At 35.7% G+C, this 20905-nt stretch overlaps 1 protein-coding gene across 1 annotated transcript; it reads left to right on the top strand.

Annotated features, from left to right (window-relative positions):
• The first annotated feature begins 603 nt into the window (after positions 1-603).
• On the top strand, positions 604-19881 carry LOC114280517 (ATP-dependent protease La (LON) domain protein). Its single transcript, XM_082901714.1, has 10 exons — positions 604-1148; positions 2469-2551; positions 2642-2719; positions 3348-3457; positions 3561-3626; positions 5495-5596; positions 5700-6231; positions 14551-14756; positions 14862-15025; positions 19528-19881. The coding sequence occupies exons 1-10, from the start codon at positions 1012-1014 to the stop codon at positions 19661-19663; spliced, it is 1614 nt and encodes a 537-aa protein (XP_082757840.1). The 5' UTR covers positions 604-1011; the 3' UTR covers positions 19664-19881.
• The last annotated feature ends 1024 nt before the right edge of the window (positions 19882-20905 follow it).

Genomic DNA, 20905 nt, shown 5'->3' with positions numbered 1-20905 from the left:
ACAATTTGTTATGAAAATATAAACCTCAACGGGCGAGATGTAATTTCTCAAATCTCAGAAGAGAATCTATATTTTTACCAAACCTCGAGGGGTGTTTGTAATTTGCCCTTTGAAATAAGTTTTGAAAACTCTTTCCAAAACTCATAACCAAACAAATTTTCTTACTTCACATGTCAAATTAAATTTTTAAAACTCAATTCAACACTCTATTAAAAAATCATAACCAAACAAATTTTTTACACTCAAATTATAATTTCATAACTCACAAACTCGAAATATAACTCATACTCTTAAATTATATTTACAAAATTTTATTAAACGGAACTCTAATTTTTTTACATTATATTTTAATTAAAAAATTAAAAAATTACTAAAAAAAATTCTATAAATTCTATTTACAAACGAGACTTAAATAATGTCTTAATTCTTAAACCAAAAAAAAGAAAAAAAAGTTACTAGAATTTGTTTGGGATGAACTAAAAACAAACCTTTTACAAAGAGGCCCCAAATCTATTCGCCTGCATCGCGGGTGCATGAGAGTTTTCCTGCACCACCTCGAGGTTTCGTGTTATAACTTACGTTCATGCCTCTTCTGCACATTTCATTTTTATGGCGGGTATCCCAAGCGCCAAATAGAAACCCAAAAAAAAAAAAAATTATAATTAGGGATAAATGTTAATAAGTGAATTTATTATTTAATAAATTTTATAAAAATATTTATTATAAAAAATATTATCAATTATAAATTTTAATAATAATTTATAAAATTTATGTTAAAAGAAATTATTAATTATTAATTTTTAGTGATATATATAAAAAATTATTAAAAAATTAATTTTAATAATAATTTTATAAAAATTTATTTTTAATAGAATTTAATAAAAATTAACTAAAACTATTAGACCTAATTGGTAGTTTAACTAAAACGTATAAATACATAGGGCATAGGGCTTTGAGGTAGAGAATAGAAGATTGTAGCAAGCAAAGCAAAGACCAAATTAAAGGAAGAAAATGGACGACGATGATAATGATCATCTATTCCAGAGAGAGAGGTACCAAATGGAGCAAATTCGTGAGCTCGATTCCGAGGAATTGCAGATTGAAGAAGTCGATGACCTTGCCGACTCATCCGATGCCGATGATACCAAGTAAAATCATTCCTCATCATTCATTAATTGTTCATTTCATACACAATCAATTTGATTGTCGCTCGTTTATTTTTTTTTGAAATTTAGGGTTTCATAATCGCACTCGATTGAGAATCAACTTTGAGTTTCTTCACATTTCTTTAACAGTGTAAGACATGTTGAAGTTAACCAACAATTCACACGCATAATTCAAAGGAAAAAAGCAAGAAACACCCATAATTTATATGGCTTTGGCACAAACTTGGTTACCTATTGTAGAGATTTTACAGGTATGAACAATCTTAAACATTCAAAATCTAGCTCCGGTACCCGAATCCTAAAGTTATCCCTACACTCACTTCTCTGCTCAAAGGTTGTGACTAGATTTATAGATTTGAATTTAAGGATTAGGCACTAATCACTAAAGAGGATAGTTCAAAGTTAGATTTAATATTTTCAACTATCATTTCCTTTTGTAAAATTTCACCTCAAAATCACTTCATTTAAAATCCATCAATCCAAATGGAGCCTAAAAGCATTGTCAATTTAGCTAACCCTAGAATTACTGCAAGTCTGTTTTTTATTTTATATTGAGTTATTTACTTTTTTCGTTGGGTAAAGCTAAGAACTTTCTTTGTCCGCTTTGGTTGAGCAACTAAATTTTAGCCACTGTTAGAAATGAAATTATTTGCTAATGCTGAGCAGTCAATCAATTCTTTGGCTTATTTATGTTTCTAAATGTTAAAATGTTATCTTTGTTGGATGTCATAGCTTTTTGTCAAATATTAGCATTTGGTATGTTGGACTGTTTTTTTTTTTTTTTTTGGGGTGTGTGTGTATTTTATGGATAATTAGTATTTGGAATGTTAGATGCATCATGTTCTTTAAAATTATTTTGTTTTGTTGATGTTATTTATTTTATAAAGATATTTTTAACATTCGCCTTGCTTTGCTGAAATCATCACCTCACTTTGTTGTCTTGTGCAAGGCCGCCTCGGTGCCCGTTTCGTTTTAAAAACACTTTTTATAGTTGTGAACCACCTAATTTAACCATGTCACTGAAAGTTTGATTGCTCTTATACCAAAAAAATCTGTCAATAGTTTGGGCGTTGAGTTGACTGACGGAAAAAAAAAAGAAGAGAAATTGAAATCCCAAATATAAATATTAGTATCTTATATGTTGTTTGGTGTTTCAAAGAATATAAATTTCTCACAAAGCTAAAATAATTGTTCTAGGCCTGGTGAGGTTTTATTTTATCATTTTCAAACAAGTTGTGATTCTTTTCGTGGATTTGGTTGTGACTGATCATGCCATTGTGCACATCATGTTGTGGATTAAAGTAACCGTGGCCATGGTGGGGCTTCAGCATCTGGTGATTTTACTTTTGACACCGGTTTGGCATCCTTACATACATACCTCGGTGGTAAGCGTACTGTGCTGGCTTTTGCTTGTTTTCCATCTCTTTGCCAATCTGAGCTATTGGAGGTTTTATATTTTAGTTTTCATGTATCAGAGGTTGAGGAGACCCATCATAGGATGGCTTTCTTGGACGGTGGTGCCATATCAAATCTGCCACTATTCTATCTTGAAGGTATATATTTAGACTACGTTATGTAAATTTGAATGGTTTCCTTATATTTCACATGGCATATAGGTGAAAATCTGTAGTCGCGGCTACTAAAGAAAGTTGGGGTCCATCATTGCATTTGATGAATATTCTGTCAGTTTTAAGTTTCTTAAATACACTCTTTTAATTCTTAAACACCACTGCAAAGTTAAATGCCTAGAAAGAGATTACAAATCATTTTTTAAATGACTTCAATTTTCTTCACAACCCAAGTGTTAGAGCAAGCAGTGAGTACCCTTTTCCCTTTGCATATTTCAAGATTTTATGTGAATTTTGAGTTGTGGTGGTTCCTAATTATAGATTTCTTTTTTAATTTGGTTCTTCAAAACCAGAGGTTTGTGACTCTTGTATGGGCCTATGAGTTCATGAATTCAAGATTTAGCTTAACCAAGTAGCATGAAATGCCATAGAGTTGAGGGACAGTGATTCCCAGGTCTTGGTGTAGCTTATTGACCTAGTATCATATGCGCATGGCTTAGGAACAATTTAAGTAGCTTCTTTTGTCTCAGTCTTATCTTCATTACTTTAATTCCTTTTCTTTATTTTTATTAATTTATATATATATATATATATTTTTATAATTTTTTTCCAGGGGTTCTGTTTCCAGAGGCTACCCTTCCTCTAAGAGTTGTACAACCTAACTTTATAGCTGCTGTTGAAAGAGCTTTGTGCCAAGTTGATTCTCCTTATACCATTGGTGTGGTATGTGAACTCATTGACAGCTCATAGTTATTTCCTCCGTGCCCAGGATTTGTTTGACTAGCCTTTTATCTCAAAGTAGCATTACTTGTAAAATTTTGTTCAGGTTCGGATTTATAGGGATCCTGATAATGGGAGGATGAGATTTGCAACCGTTGGGACAACTGCAGAGGTATGAGTCAAGAATCTGCCACTCAGGTCTTTTACTGCTTATTTTATTTTTATGTTATAAAGTTTTATGGCTTTTATGTGGGCATATTTAGCCTCCGTTTGGGAAGTGGGTTGGCTTTTTGGCTATTTTAGCCTGGTTTGGGAAGGGCTTTTTGGCTTTTTTGACTTTTTTTGTGAGAGAGGATTGTAATGATTATGGATTGGATTTGATGTTTTGTTTTTTGTGGCTAAAATAGCCTATTTTGTTTTTTGTGGCTATTTTAGCCAAAAAAGCCTGGCTTTTTTCTTCCCAAACGGAGCCTTAGTTTAGAACAAAATTTTAGCACCTCTAAAGTATTGACAACATCAAATTCAGTCTTGTTAGATGCTTATCAAATGTTAGACTCAATTCAAGATGCAAGGTGTATTTATTCATATGTATTTCTTTTAATATGTAATTAACAGTAAAATGGACAATGATTATTAGTGTCAAAGTAGAATCCCTGTGCTGAATTATGTTATTTCACAGAGGAGTTATATACCTTCAGTTGCAAAAACTTGCTCCTTTTGTAAAATATTGTGTTGGTTTACAATTTAATGTTTGTTATTGCGGTTTGCCATGTAGAGTGCATGATTTTATGCTGCCATTTTTTAAGCATGTCAAGACTTAGGAGCATTCTCTTATAAAATTACAGTTGCTTTTATGTGAGAGAACTCCTCTTTAACTGGCCTGTGAAAATGTTATGTGGGTAGCCCCAAAAGGGAGTGCGCATATACTCCTAGTTGATTTTTTCACTTTCGGAGGATCTAAGAGAGCCAAAGTGCTATGGTCTTGTGCCGTCTTCGCAACTTTTTAGGTTCTATGGATGGAAAGAAATGCGAGGTTGTTTGAATATAAATTCCGGGATGTGGGCTGTTTGTGGGATAATGTTTGTCACTTAACTTCATTTTGGGTGTCGGGGAGCTCTTTATTTAAGGGAGTCCCACTTTTTTTGTTAGCTAGGGATTGGTTGGCGGTGTGTGATATGTAGGCTTTTGCTAGGGTTTAGCTTGTTACGGGTTTCATTTTTTCGTATTTTTTTTGTATTACCATTGTCCTTTTGTAAGAGGATGCCTCATCCTTGCTTGCTTTTTTTGAATTATCAATAAAGTTTTTGTTGTTGATTATCAAAAAAATGAAGGCTCTAAATGGTCATTGCTTTATCTTCTTGGGTACTTTACTTGGGATTTTGTCTGATAAGTGACTCAAGTTGTGATTTCTATGGGGTAGGCGTCATGCCCCAAAAAGATGTTGGGTAGGCTTCTTGACTCAAGGCTGCGTGTTGTAACAACAATGCTCAATCCAGTCTCATATAGTATACCCATAAATTGATGTCTTACCTCACTATTAGAGTAATTTTTTTCATTTACGTCCTGTATGAGATCAATTTGGAAGTTGGTGAACACATCACAAATTGGGTTCGTCTGAAGCTGAATGATAATTCCTTCCCTGAAATGATGAGGAAAGTGTCTACCGCTGTCCAAATGTACCATATGTTGCTAAAATGATATTGAAGATCTTTGAACAGACATTGTATAGATAAATTTCTGTTGTAATGGATATAATTATAGACGCAAATGCTTCATTCATATATATCGAAAATGTTATTGCCTCTAGCATAAAAAAAGAGATCTACCAATATCACCCTTGTACTGCTCTATGTATCTTAGATTTTATTGTTTCTGATTTCTTTGATTCTGTGTAAATTCTGCTATATACAGGGAAGGCATCTCCCCTTGAACTATGTGAATGTTCTTTTATATATGACGTATCAATTTACTATTGGACCGTCCTTTTTTGGTCTCCTCAGTTCTGACGGCTTAACTGTCTAGTTACATTTTCAATTTTAGATTCGGCAATACAGACGGTTAGAGGATGGTTCACTGAATGTGGTTACCCGTGGCCAACAGCGTTTTCGTCTGAAACGCCGGTGGATTGATGTGGAAGGGGCAGTAAGTTTAATTAAATGCTGAATTTATATGTTTATGTAATTGTTTCTTTTTTTATACTAGCATGGTAAAATGCTGATTTTGTGTATGATTTTCTTCCGTTTAGCCGTATGGAGAGGTCCAAATCATCCAGGAAGATTTGCCCTTGAGGACTCCACGAGATGCCGTAGGACAACTGGCACCTTTGAGGAATTTACGAGAACCACCTCTGAAAACTTCAAATGCTAACCGCTGTGGACGTGGAGATGAAGACAATGATTCAGATGGAATATCAGAGGAAAGTTTTGAATGTGAGCTTTCACTGACAGAGAGGAGATTGCATCAGTCTGCAGTTGTTTCCTGTTATGGTTATGATATGGTTGACATGGCAACTAGTAGTGATGATGAGAAATATGCATGTGAGTCAGAATTCCAGTTGGAAAAATCTCAATTAAATGAGGAGCATGCAGAAGGTGGCAAACGAAGTGAAAATAATAGCCTGGCAATGGGGAAAAAGTTGACTTCAGGAAGACAATCTCATAAAGGATATGGGTGGAAAAAGGATTCTGTAAGCAGGTTGCGTGAAGGGCCAAGAGCTTTCTGGCCTTGTTGGGTTTACCGTTTGTATGACTCATATTGTCTTGCTCAGCAAGCAGCAGGTATTTTTGTTTTTTTCTTCTTTTCTCTGTGTATTAATAATCTTTTGCCAGTGCATAAATCTTTCTGGGCTATTGTTGAGGTGATTACTGGGTTTGGATGTGATTTTGCCTTAATTAGAACTGATTATGTTTTCTACTTAGTTACATGCATTGAGTCAAATACTGCTGCTAGCTACGGGTATATTGCCCACCTTCATTGTAGAAAAATTAGTTGTTAAAGAAGATGCAAAAATGTTATAAAGAAGTTTATATCTTTGATATCCGGTTCTCCTAGATACAAGAATTATTTTGCGTGTCTGTAAAGACTAAAGACCACAAAGCGAGCTGTGAAATTATGCAATTCATAATCATTGTACAGTGCCATCAGTTTGTGGTCTTATCTGGTGTTTATCTGGAAATGATAATGTTTCTGTGTATTTGTCCTTTTCTTTTCAATTGATTATGAACTATACAATGGCCGAGTTCTGTGCTGTGTTATTTTGTTTAATTTACTTGGTGAACGTAGATATTAATGGAAGCATCATTGTATGCAATAGTTTTTTTTTTTTTTTTTTCTTTTTCTTGATCTTCTTTATATTTTTTAATGCACATTTTGTTAGTTTTGAGAAGAGAAAAGTTAGAGGTATGAGTACTATCTCATCCCCTTTTATATTAGATCATTAACCAAAATACAGGAGCTCTCTAAGGCAGAAATAAAGATACCAAATATACATAAAGATGAAATAGGAAATATTCCTAATATACCCTACCATTCCTAATACATTCTCACACTCTCCCTCAAGCGGGTGCGAAGATATCTCTCAGTCCCGCTTGTTGAAAATGTCACAGAATGGTTTAGTCCCTAATCCTTTGGTAAGAACATCAGCCAGTTGATTCCCAGACCTGCACAAATGGCGTACATATAGTGCCACTAGTAAGCTTTTTCTTGATAAAATGCCGATCAATCTCCACATACTTGGTCCTATCATGCTGAACCAGATTGTGGGCTATATTGATGGCGGCCTTATTGTCACAGTATAGGCTCATAGAATCTGTCTGATGAGTCCCCAAGTCCCGCAAGAACAATCGAATCCATAAAAGCTCACACCTGCTTGAGGAATTACGGCTTGAACGTTGTACAAGTTTAGTGGAGCTCTACGAATCAATCAGACTTTTAGAAAAACTTGTTTACTTGAATTTGAAAGATTGCATGAACCTCAAGTATCTTCCAAGCTATCTCTGTGAGAATAATACAGTCTCTACAAGTTGAAGTCTGTTGAACATCTAAATCTCACTGGTTGCGCAAAACTAGAGGAGTTTCCAGAGCACTCGGAACATATGGAAAGCTTAACAGAGCTTCTTGCAGATGGAACAGCCATTAAACAATTACCTTTCTCTATTGGACTACTGAAGAATCTTAGGAGCTTATCGTTGAATGGATGTCATAGGCAATTGACAACTAAATCCTGGTTTTCTTTCATTTCATCTTGGCTCTGTACTAGACCTCGCAACAACATTTTGTTTCTTGCTTCTCCAAGTAACTAGATTTTCTCCGACAAAGGTACAATAGCCAAAGGTGGATCTTCTATCAGTGACTGATCCAGTCCAATCAGCATCTGTATATGCCTCCACACTAAGATGGCCATGCTTTGAGAAATAGAGACCCTTTCTCGGAGAAGATTTCAAGTACCTCAGAATCTGCATAACCGCCTCTAAGTGAGTTGCACGTGGAGCATGCATAAACTGACTAACCATACTTACTGCAATATCAATATCAATATCAATATCAATATCAATATCAATATCAGGACGCGAATGGGATAAGTAGATCAACTTACCCACTAGTCTCTAGTATCTCCTCCTGTCTATAGGCTCGCCGTTTGGATCCTCACCAAGTTTTAATCCAGGCTCTAGTGGTGTATCACAGACTTTACTTCTAAGCATTCCCGTTTCTTTTAGCAAATCAAGTACATACTTCCGTTGACATAATGAAGATGCCATCTTTGGACCAAGCGACTTGAATCCCTAGAAAGTACTTCAAGCTGCCTAAGTCTTTGATTTCAAACTCATTAGCCAAATACTCCTTTAACTGAGGAATTTCCTCAACATCGTCCCCTGTGAGTACAATATCATCCACATAGACAATAAGAGTTGTTGTCTTACCATGTGAGGAGTGTTTCACAAACAAATTATGATCAGCTTGACTATGTTTGAAACCATATCTCAGCATGGCCTGAGTAAACCTCTTAAACCAAGCCTTAGGAGATTGCTTAAGACCATAAAGTGACTCACGTAATCGGCACACCTTGCCTTTGGTTTTGACATCCTCAAAGCCTGGAGGAATGTCCATGTACACTTTTTCTTCCAGATCTCCATGGAGGAAAGCATTTTTCACATCAAATTGATGGAGAGGCCAGTCGAGATTAGAGGCAAGGGAGAGAAGGACTTTAACAGAGTTCATCTTAGCAACATGTGCAAATGTCCCCTGGTAGTCTACTCTATAAGTCTGAGTAAAGTCCTTGGCCACCAATCTTGCCTTGTAACGTTCAATTGAACCATTGGCTTTGTGTTTCACAATGTACACCCACTTACATTCAACAGGTTGTTTGCCCTTAGGTAACTCAGCCAATTCCCAAGTGCCATTTTTTGCAAGAGCTCCCATCTCCTCCATCATGGCATGCTTCCACTCAGGAGTAGAAAGAGTATCTTGAAAATGAGAAGGAAGACTCATAGAAGAAACTTTAGACAGGAAAGCTTTATAGGAAGAAGACAGATTAGTATAGGAGACAAAATGAGAAATAGGATGTTGAGTGCAAGACCTAGCCCCCTTTCTATGAGCAATGGGAACATCTAGATCAGAAAGAATAGAGTTACTTGGAGGTTCATCAGCAAAAGAGGATTCTGGACACTCATCAAAAGGAGAAGATAGCAGTGGAGAATCCGCATTGGTCTCTTGTACCCAAGTAATTTGTTTTCTATTCTTGTCCCTGACATACACTTTGCCATCTTTTACTGTGGATTCAGATTCAGACTCAATAGTCTCAATAGTTGAGTCACCCTTAATATCCTGGTCAATCACTGATGGTAGTGATACAGGAAACGCTTCACACTAAGGTTCCCCCTGAAAGGATGACTGGGACACCAGTGAGGACAGGAAGTAGGACTGAGACTCAAAGAACGACACATCCATAGAGACAAACCATTTTTGAGAGGGTGGATGATAACATTTGTAGCCTTTTTGGGTGGCAGAGTAACCCAGGAAGACACACCGAAGAGACCTAGGATCCAACTTACCATGGGTAGGAGAATCGTTATGAACAAAGCATACACACCCAAAAGTTTTGGGAGGAATGGAGAAACCAGAAGAGGAGGACCCTAACAAAACCTGAAAAGGAATGTGTTTGTGGAGAACTTGGGTAGGTAAACGAATGATGAGAAAGGCTGCAGTGAGAACAACTTCCCTTTAATAGGATCGAGAAACACGTATTTCAAAGGACAGACGTGTAATATCAAGAAAATGGCAGTTTTTATGTTCGGCAACACCATTCTGTTGAAGGGTATTGGTATAAGAAGTTTGGTGAATAATACCATAACTGGCAATATAACTGGCACGACTAGAGTCAATGTATTCCCCTCCATTATTAGAACGCAGAATTTTGATAACCGCCCCAAATTGAGTGCAAATCATTTTATGAAAATTTTGAAACACAGAAAAAACCTTGCCCTTCATAAGATATACCCAGGTGGTCCTATAACAAATCATTAATAAAGGTAACAAACCATCTTTGACCCTTTAAAGACATAAAACGAGAGGGACCCTATAAATCGGAATGAATGAATAAAGGGACTAAACTTTTATTAATAGAAGGAGCAAAAGAAGCTCTGTGTTGTTTTCCAAGTTGACATGACTCACAGTGAAACTCAGAAACATTGTTTTTCAAAACAACTGAAGGAAAAAGATGTTTAAGTAACAAAAAAGATAGATGCCTTAGACGAAGGTGCCACAACCATAGGTCTTCCTTGGTAGATGGTAATTGAATGGTGGAATGAGCCAGCTTGTCTGCTTGATCCAGGATATAGAGACCATTCACGTTTCTACCACTGCCAATCATCTTCCTCGTGATAAGGTCCTGAAACAGACAATGATCGGGAAAAAAGGTCATACTACAATTTAAGTCCCGAGTAATACGACTCAAAGATAAAAGATTAACACTAAAATTGAGAACATGTAGGACGGAAGATAAAGGAAGAGAAGCAGTGGCATGAATTAAACTTTTTCCAGACACAGAAGAAATACTACCATTAGCAATATGAACTTTATCCTGTCCTGAAGAAGGGGTATATGCAGATAACAAATTAGAAGACCCATATATGTGGTCAGAAGCATCAGAATCAATAATCCAAGGCAATGCTTGATGAGAGAGGAAAACACTTGTAGAAGACGCTAAGGCCTTGTTTGTCATAACCTAAATAAGCCAAAAAGTCAAAAAGTCACTATTCTATTTAAGTCATAGCATCTTATTGAAATCACATCACCTCTTTAGCACATAACTTCAAACCCAACCCATATTTCATAAAAAGTCAAAAAGTGCACTTTTTTAGAACATCCCAAACAACCCCTAAGTTACCTGAATGTGTAATGTTATCTGAAGAGGAACTAGATGTCTGACAATCTAGCAAGTAGCAAAGAGCAACCTCCAACTCAGAAGTAGAAAACCCAAAGATATCAGTAGATGGATCAACTGGAGCGGTGGACTGTGGCTCAACAGTATCAGAATGATGGGCTCGGGCATTGGGCCATCGGCCTCGAGACTGACCGGAGCTACCCTCTAGAGAACTAGAATGGTCGCCACGACCCCAAAATGGCTGCTCATGCAACTTCCAACAAGTCTCATGAGTGTGGCAGGGGCGACAACAAAAATCACAGAAAAGGGTATCCTTCTCAGAATGAGGACAGGAACCACGATCCCCATCTCCAGTGGGGGGCAGAAATTAGGGCAGATCGATCAGAAGAGGCAGTTGGAAGCATAGCAGAATACCGACTCTCTTCATTCTGCACATAAGCAAACGCTTCTTGGAGAGAAGGAAGCGCATCCATACCAAGCACACGACTCCGAACAGGATTAAACTCTCCATTCAAACCTTCCAAAAACTTGAAGACCCGCACTTGTTCAACAAATTTTTGGTATCCAGCAGAATCTGTGGGACAGACAGGCTTGTAGTCCTGAAGATGATCGAGTCTCTTCCACCCATTGCTAAGGAAAGTAAAATATTGGAGAATAGTCATCTCACCCTGAACTGATCAGTTAATGGAGCGTTGCAACTCAAAAGTCTGTGAGAAATTGTCTTTGCGGGAATACGTAGCAGCCACAGCCTCTCAAATATCCTGTGCTATGTCTATAGACAAGTATCCCTCACCAATCTCCGGAACCATGGAGTGTATCAACCAGCCTATGATAAGAGAATTAGTAATCTCTCATTGATCATACCCTGCATGGTAATACTGGGAGTCTGAACTTGCCCATCAACATATCCCATCTTCCCTTTGCTCTTCAAAAATATAGTCAAACTCTGCGACCACGCTAGATAGTTCTGACCATTAAAGAGAGAGGTGGTGATATTCTGGCTAGGGTGGAGAGAATCGGTCATAGGAGTAGTCAAAACAGGACTCGCGCCCTGTGTAGCAAGCAGCGAAGTGGTTGACTCACTAGTCAATTCGACCATGAAGACTTTGCGACAGAACCCTCACAAACAAACACTGGGTGAATCACAAACCCGGAAGATGGGAAAATATACCAAGGAATTTAAACGAATGAAAAGCGAACAATTTTTTTTTTGTTTTTGTTTTTGTTGTTGTTTACGAAGACAGACAGATAATCAAAGACAGACAGAGAGATTAAGAAGAAGAAGAGAGATTAAGAAGAAAGATTTACATCACGATGTATGACGAAGACAGAGAGAGATGTACGAGGACTAAGAGATGAAGACGAACGAGGTAGGTCAGTGCATACCTTTGGTCGCCAAGCCAGCCGACAGACCTAGGCTGGAGAAGGAAGGCTCCGATGAGCCGACTGTGCCTGACAGAGCCCTAGGTGGCTTTGACTGGGACTGTCGGAGCTCTAGGAAAGATCGCTAGTGTTGGCGAAGCCCGAAGGGGGGCTGTGGCTGGGGTGGCGGTGTTGTGGTGGAAGTGCTGTGTTTGGCTAGGGTTTTTTTTCCTTTATTTTTATAGAGGTTCTGATACCATGTTAGTTTTGAGAAAAGAAAAGTTAGAGGTATGAGTCCTATCTCATCCCCTTTTATATTAGATCATTAGCCAAAATACAAGAGCTCTCTAAGGCAAAAATAAAGATACCAAATATACATAAAGATGAAATAGGAAATATTCCTAATATATCCAACCATTCCTAATACATTCTAACACATTTTGTACATCTTGATTTACTTCTAATTTCTTATATCTCATATATAGAATTCCAAATTACAAGATGCTCCAATAATTCACCTTTGGCCATTCTATAGACCTCTGAAACATTAGTGTTAAAACATAGTTTCAAGACATTGATCCCTGGTGACTTCAATAATGGAGACGAGCCCTTGAAACTCCCTAAGAAGCACAGACACGGACATGCCGACACGCCAATTTTAAAAAAATGCAGGACACGACCTTTGTTATCAGAATCTTACGATTCACGATTCGATTCACGATTCGATTCGCAATTTTTGCAAAATCGATACGAATCTATGGGTGAATCTATTTTGGAAGTGAATCTCTAGTGAATCGCATGATTCATAATCGATTCACGATTCGATTCACTTTTTACGATTCATGCAATTTTTGAAATTATTGTATACGACATATTTTTGACTCTTTTTTCTCCATCTTTTTAGTGAAAATGGCATAATACAACTTTTAATAGCGTTTAATACCAAAATAACCAACATATATACATGATTTATTGTTATTTTAGTGATCATGGAGTTTTTAATAAGATCCAGTTAGATTCAATCAGACTCAACATATTTTTAACCTTTCTTTCCATTTTTTTTCTTTTTAAAAAATCATAATATATCTTCTAAAGATGTTTAAGATTAAAGTCACATTATGAATTATCTATTATTATTTTATTAAATTGAATATTACATGTGTGAGGTCAGTTATACTTTTTAAAATGTTTTAGGCTTTGAAATAAAAGATTCTAAATAATTCCTTCTTATTATTTGCTCACTGTTACTTAGAAAAGTATATATACTTATTGTCAAAATATCAACATTGTTGTTAATTATTGTTACTTTGGAAATTGATAGTTTGTCTATTTGGTTACTATCTTTATTAAGAATGGCTGATAAGAAATATCTAAAAAAGAAAAAAGGCAAGATGGTGATATTACATCTTTATTAAGAATGGTTAATAAAAAATATCTAAAAAAGAAAAAAGGTAATATAGTGATCTTACATAGGAACCTTTGTTAACTTCTTACCTATTAAACTACGTGATTATTATTCAAAATAACATTTTTATTGATTTAAGTCTAAATATTTTATATTCATAAGATATATTTAACATCTAAATGTGCAGATATATGTTTTTAAATAATTTAGAAAAAGTGACCGAATCTTTACGATTCACGATTCGATTCGATTCGCGATTCGGTACAAGACCATTTCGATTCACGATACGAATCCCGATTTGACAACTATGGACACGACACGTAGGGGACACATGAAATATATAATTTTATATATGTATTATATGTTATATATATATATGAATATATCATTCAAAGATAATAAAAAATACAATATGATACTAATTCTTATAAATTTATATGATTTTATTTTATTATTGTATCTTAAGTTGTTTTGTTCAAACTTATAATTGGTTTCACCTATGTCTAATTGATAGACACGTGTGTTTAAGTGATAGAAATGTGTGTCCTTCAAGTGTCCGGGTCTGTAAAAAAAATTAAAAAATAGGACATGTTTTGAAGAGTGTCGAACAGGTGTCGGGGAAGTGTCCAAAGAGTGTCGGTGTCCAACATAGACACTACACGGATACGTCACTTTCTTAAAAGTGTCCGTGCTTGTTAAACTCCTATATATTTGTATAATTCCCGGTTATTAGTGAAGCTCTTTTCATAACCTTTCATATAATTTCTTAGTTAGGTCAAGGGGAAACTGGGATGACTATATAGAAAGTCAGAATTTGTATATTGGAGAACATTATTTCTTCTTCTTTGCAGTTTTGTTCATTAATTTAGTGTGGATGTTGATGGTATTTTATTTTGTTTTATTTTTTCTGTCAGATATCAGTAATGTTTCTCTATCTAAATATTGCAGATAAGTGGAAGCAGATTGTTGGGTCGCCAAGCATGGATGGATTTGTGAAGAAACCGGATCTTCTCTCATTTTATATTGCCAGTAAAATTCCTGTGTCTGAATCCATGAGGCAGGAGCTTCTGGAAATTGATGGAATTTCTTATAGACTGCGCCGGGAAATTGAGTTACTTGAGAGTTTTGATCGTGTTCGGTGTAAAAATTGTCAGGTAATACAAGGTTTTGTAACATAAAAGCTCGCTTTCTTTATGTATGTTTTCCCCAGCTGTTTATTTCTTTAATTTTTTTTCTTTTTCTTTTTTCCCCTCATGTAGACTGTGATTGGGAAGCGTAGTGATATGTTGGTGATGTCTAGTGAAGGTCCTCTGGGTGCTTATGTGAATCCACAAGGCTATGTCCATGAAATAATTACGCTGTATGAAGCAAATAGCTTGTTGCTCCGTGGAGGTCCAACTAAAGAATACAGCTGGTTCCCTGGGTATGGATCTAACTAACCTCTATTTTTTCCCTGAACCTACTCTTGAGAATAACTTATGCTACTTTTTACCATATTTATTTAAGGTTGAAAAAGGTATGCCAAAAACCTGGGCAGGTTTTATTTATTTTGCCTTCTCTTAAAAATTTTAGTTTTATTTATTTATTTTATTTATTTATATATGTAAAAGTAATTATTCTTAAAAAATAATTGGGATCATTTCCGGTAGCCTACTTCTAGTTTCTGGATGCTTTCATTAAAGGCTTTTAGTTGGGCATTTATATTTGGAGAATGAAACTGCACTATGGGGTAATTCAGAGGACAATTAGAATTTGTATCAGTGAGTTGTATTTTACATTGATTTCAATTAACTCCCCTGTTGCTTTACAGAACATTTAAAGTTGTGCATTACCTGTTAGTGCATGCAAGAAATAAGGGCACGGCTGGATTTGTTAAGTTACCTCAGTTTCTATTTCAAATGTGATCTCAAATAATAGTGGACTGATTCGGCGCTTGTGAGACCTTTTAGACCGCCTTTGGTTAGGCTAGATCAATCTTGAACTGTTCATATAATGCTGATCTGAATGTGTGTTGTTTGTGTTATTTTTTAGTTTGAGGTTGTGTAGATGCCCCATGCCTCCTGAGCACATATTATTTGGAAACTTTAAATTATCATTTTTTAACTATCAAGTACTGATGTAGGACGAGTAGGGATTATTTTCCTACAAGTAGTGAGCCCAAGTTAAGTATACTGGCAGCAGTAACGATAAGCTCATAGGGCTAGATTTGGTGGGAGCTTGTAGCTACAAAAGTGTTTAAAAAATAGGAGTTCAAGGGTTTGTAAAAGGGTAGTGTTTTGTGAATGAAAACACAAGTTTCTAGGGACTGTTGGGTGGCTGTTCTAAGCAGTGTGAACAGTGAAGTGAACAGCGACTTTGCTAAATAGAAGAAGAAGAAGAAGAAGAAGAGGTGCTTCACCCTCACCAGGGATAGGCTAATCACACAAACACAATCTCAAATTTTCATAATATTAACTGTTCTCCCTTGAATCATTGAGATTACATACATATTTGTAGGCTAGAGACTCTCCTAATTTTATAAGGACTATTACTCAAATTTATAAATTAAAAACATTTAGCAACTACTAATATTATATACCAACTATGATTTCCAATTCTACTTCAATCATAATAGGAAACTTTAATGACTTCTAATTTTACTTCAATATCAAAATAGGAAATTTGGACTTTTGACCACTAAGATTATTCTAAATATAATAAAACACATATAGAATGACTCATTTAATAATTTGACCTAAAATAAAACCTATAGGTAACCTTACAACCCATGTCTAGCAAAACTGAAGTTACCATGATACCCTTAACTACTAAACACTACCATGGACACTTCTCTTTGGACCAAAAAGGCTTCTTGATGAACATAGGACCCTTAGACTCTGTGTTGGGCTTCCACAGCCTATCGTACTTGTTTAACCATGCAATAGATGTTGCATCAATTCTCCCCCTCTGAAAAGAACTCGATTCCAATGAGTTAGGAACGTGTCTAAGATTGCCATCACATGGAGAAATTCATTGAATCAGGAAAGAACTCTTCTTCAACTTCAATGTTTGCTCATTTGTAGCACAAGTAAGAGTATACTTCTTTTTCCATCAATAAAGGAGTAGGTGTTGGCACGTTCGGCATGATGTGCATCACAATTCCATATCCATGTTCTACCCAAAAGTATGTGACAAAGCTTGAGTGGCAAAACATCACATGATTGTCTCCTTAAGGTTCCCAATGGTGAATGTGACTGGACATTGCTTGTCAACCTTTAACTTTGTGTTACTAATCCAACCCACATGATATGGCTTTGGATGTGGCTCAATCATTAACCCTAACTTCTTAACAGTGTCTTCGGATACCACATTAGTACAACTCCATGTATCAATCACCAATGAACAGATTTACCCTTCGCAATTGACTCTTATTTGAATATTTTTCTCTCTATGATAAGATCTTCATCACTCTTGGAAACTTGTTTAGTAGTTACCATAAGAGGACGGATAATGCTCATCCAGTCATCTAAATCATCAAAACTTGTCTCGTAATTAGCATCAAGTGGATCACAAACCTCTTCTTCAAGTGGTGATTTATTAGACTCCTTTGCCTCTTTTGGAATTTCCCTTTCAACCATAGCAACTGACTTTGTGGGACATTGGAAAGATAGATGACCATAACCATGACAAGTGAAACATCTTTTTTAAGAATTAGAATTACTACTTGCCTGAGACGAAGATGAGGCACTAGGACGTGGTGGCTTGTTGGAAACATAAGAACTTCCTTGCGGCTTGTCAATAGACTTGCTTCAACTTGCATCAACGAAAGTCCTTTCACTCCGAGTAAAATTTTTTGTTGAAGCTCTCATGGAGGTCTTCTTTTTTAATTCTTCTTCCATCTGGTAAGCTACTTGAACCGCGTCTGTCATGGCATAAAGTCGACTAGCAGCTAGCCCACAAGAGATTTGTGAGTTTAACCTTGTCAATACATTGAAATCATCACATCTTCGTTCCATGGAAATTCCGATCTTGTAGTCAAATTATAGAATTTTCCGGTGTATTCCTTGACAGACATACTTCCTTGTACCAATTGTGCGAATTGTAGGTGGACACGTTTGTAGTTTATTGGTACAAAGTATTGAGTCATTGCAATCTTCATATCTTCCCATGATCTAATGGTAGCATAATGCGTTTGTTGGTATTTTGCCCATCAAACTCATGCTATCCCCTTCAATTTAGCCTATGCAAAGAAGAGTTTTCTTTCATCCGTCAAACGATACCACCTAAAGAAACTCTCTAGGCTATGCAACTAATCAAGAAATAATTTCGGGTTGTTGTCTCCATGAAAATCTCCAACTTCAAGCTTAGCACTTCTATCAACATCCACTAATCTAGGATTTTCTTGCAAGCGGGCTGGTGCTGGTTGTGGAGGAATTTGTTCAAAACTTCGTTGATGATTAGGGGATGAAGAAACATAGATGTTTGAGGCACCAAATTCTTGACCCGTGCTTTCTACAATAGGTCTTTTGCCTAAGGTAGCAGTTGACAACCTCTCCATTAATACTTTCATCTCTTCCAAAGTTGTAGTGATGGTACGACACTTTGTAACATTGCAACGTCACTCTCCAACATTGCAACATCTTCCTTGGTAGCCTCATAATATTTTGAGGAGGCTTCGAACTTGGAATTCAATTCAGCGTTTGTCACTATGGTATTCAATAAAACAACTTTGTCAAAAAAAAACCGAAAACAGTAGAGAATAAAAGTAGGATTTTGAAGCTTTGATACCAAACTGATGTATGAGGAATAAGAATTACTTTCCTACAAGTAGTGAGCCCGAGTTAAGTATACTGGCAGCAGCAACAATAGACTTACAGGGCTAGATTTGGTGGGAGTTTATAGCTGTAAAAGTATTTAAAAATAGGAGTTTAAGGGTTTGTAAAAAGGTAGTGTTTTGGAAATGAAAACACAAGTGTTGGGTGGCTGTTCTAAGCACTGTGAACAATGACATGAACAGTAACCTTGCTGAATAGAAGAAGAAGAAGAAGAAGAAGAAGAAGAAGACGAAGAGAAAGAGGTGCTTCACCCTCACAAGGGAGGCCAATCACACAAAAACAATCTCAAATTTTCATAATATTAACTCTCCCTTGAATCATTGAGATTACACATATTTATAGGGTAAAGACTCTCATAACTTTATAAGGACTTCACTCAAATTTAGGAACTAAAAATATTTAGCAATTACTAATATTTTATACCAACTAAGACTTCTAATTCTACTTCAATCATAATAGGAAACTTTAATGAATTCTAATTCTACTTCAATTTCAAAATAAGAAACTTGAGCTTTTAATCACTAAGATTATTTTAGATATAATAAAACACATATATAATGACCCATTTAATAACTTGACCCAAAATAAAACCCATAGGTAACCCTACAACTCATGTCTAGCAAAACTGAAGTTACCATAATACCCTTAACTACTAAACACTATCATGGACACTTTTCTTTGGACCAAAAAGGCTTCTTGACGAACATAGGACCCTTAGACTTTGTGTTAGGCTTCCACAGCCTATCGTACTTGTTTAAACATGCAATAGATGTTGCATCAAGTACTCTTGGGCATATGCCCAATTATTAGTTATTGCTTCCAATATCCCCAAGTAAATTGCAACTATTCAGATATTTGTGATACAATTGGGATATAAGTGGCTGATGACAAATTATGGTCAAGGACTTCAGAGAATATTTAGAATTTGATCAGCATTTGTGAGAGATATTAAGATTATTATTCTCCATTTGATTTTGCTTCTATTCTTTCATTCTTTGCTGATTATTGCTGAAAAAAAGATATTTGGGGAACTTTGTGGTGTAATGCTCTGGTGTCATGGTTATTATGAAGTGTCAAGTAACTTGAAAAAAAAAAAAAACTTGTTTTGCAGGTATGCATGGACCATTGCGGACTGCGGCACTTGTGAGAGCCAAATGGGGTGGCTTTTTACAGCTACGAATAAGAAATTGAAACCCAGATCATTTTGGGGCATTCGATGTTCCCAAGTTGCTGATGACATGCGCTGATGACAGCTTTTTAATTTTCAAATGCCTTCTCAATTCTCTGTCAGTTGCCTATTCTGGTGAGGTTGATCTGTGTATGTCTAGTTGCATTTATTGTAATAACCAATTTCTCATTAAAATCATTTTCATCTGTCGAGAGGTGTAGATCACATGTTAGAGAAGTAGACGTGGTGGAAGTTTTGGGATTTGTTAATATATCAGAAGCTATTTTTGGCTTAAAACTTGAGTGCGGGATTTTCCTTTTTTCCAGCATCATTCATTTTCTTAGCTTATGTGGAGTAGTGGTTGAACTCGTGGCTTTGTTCGTGTATATTCTGTTCAGAAGCTGATCCTTCATTGTTAGGTTGTTCCCTGGATACTAATTTGTTTGATTCAATGGTTGTGTGTACTTACTGTTTGACCTGAAGCAGTGGTGGTGGTGGGGAAGCAGTGGTGCCGACGTGTGAGAGAATGGTGGAGGTGGTGGTCTCGTTGGTGTTGGTAACGGTTGTCTGAATTTTTTTTTCCCCTTTTCACATTTTAATGGTGAAATGCTTTTTCGTCCAAATAAACTTGGATTAGGACTTGATTGATCATGGAATTTTCTATTTTCTATTTTTATTTTTATTTTTATTAATTTTTTGTTGACTCTTTGTTTTCCATTGTACTGAGGGGTGGTTTGGTTTGGGTATCACCTAAATAAGTTGTTTATTACTGATTTATTATTTGTTATAAGTTATACCATCATTTCTTTATTTTTTTTTCGCGTATTTTTGTAATATGTCAATAAATTATTAAATAAGTCATATCCAAATCATCCCTGAGTATAGGAAAATGTGCAATATATTTATCATAAAATTTTTATGCTGAAATAAATGGATTGTTTTGTTTTTAATGCAAACAAAAAAAATTGATTTGTTTGTAGAGATTTAATTTACTTTCGTACGCATCAGCAAAAGAGTCACTACTTCCTAATCATAAAACGGAGAGCTCTCGTAAACCTTGTTTGATAACTGCTACAGATTTTTTAACATTATTGGATGATATATATATACATATATTGTAAAAATATTTGTATTATGTTTGATTAGCTATAGTATAATATAAACATAAAATAAGAAGTGATTAGTTTTTATCATTAAATGAAGTGATATGATTAATCCCATAACCTTGAAATTGCCAATAATATGGGAGGTTTGTTTTACCTTGCTAATCTCCAAAAAAAATCCACTTTTATATTATTATTATTATATGTTTTTGAAAATT

This window comes from Camellia sinensis, chromosome 13 (assembly GCF_055761805.1).
Source record: "Camellia sinensis isolate YWXY chromosome 13, ASM5576180v1, whole genome shotgun sequence".
NCBI classification, from domain to species: Eukaryota; Viridiplantae; Streptophyta; class Magnoliopsida; order Ericales; family Theaceae; genus Camellia; species Camellia sinensis.
The sequence above is the reverse complement of the archived record's forward strand: the minus strand, read 5'-3'. Positions and strand labels throughout refer to the sequence as shown.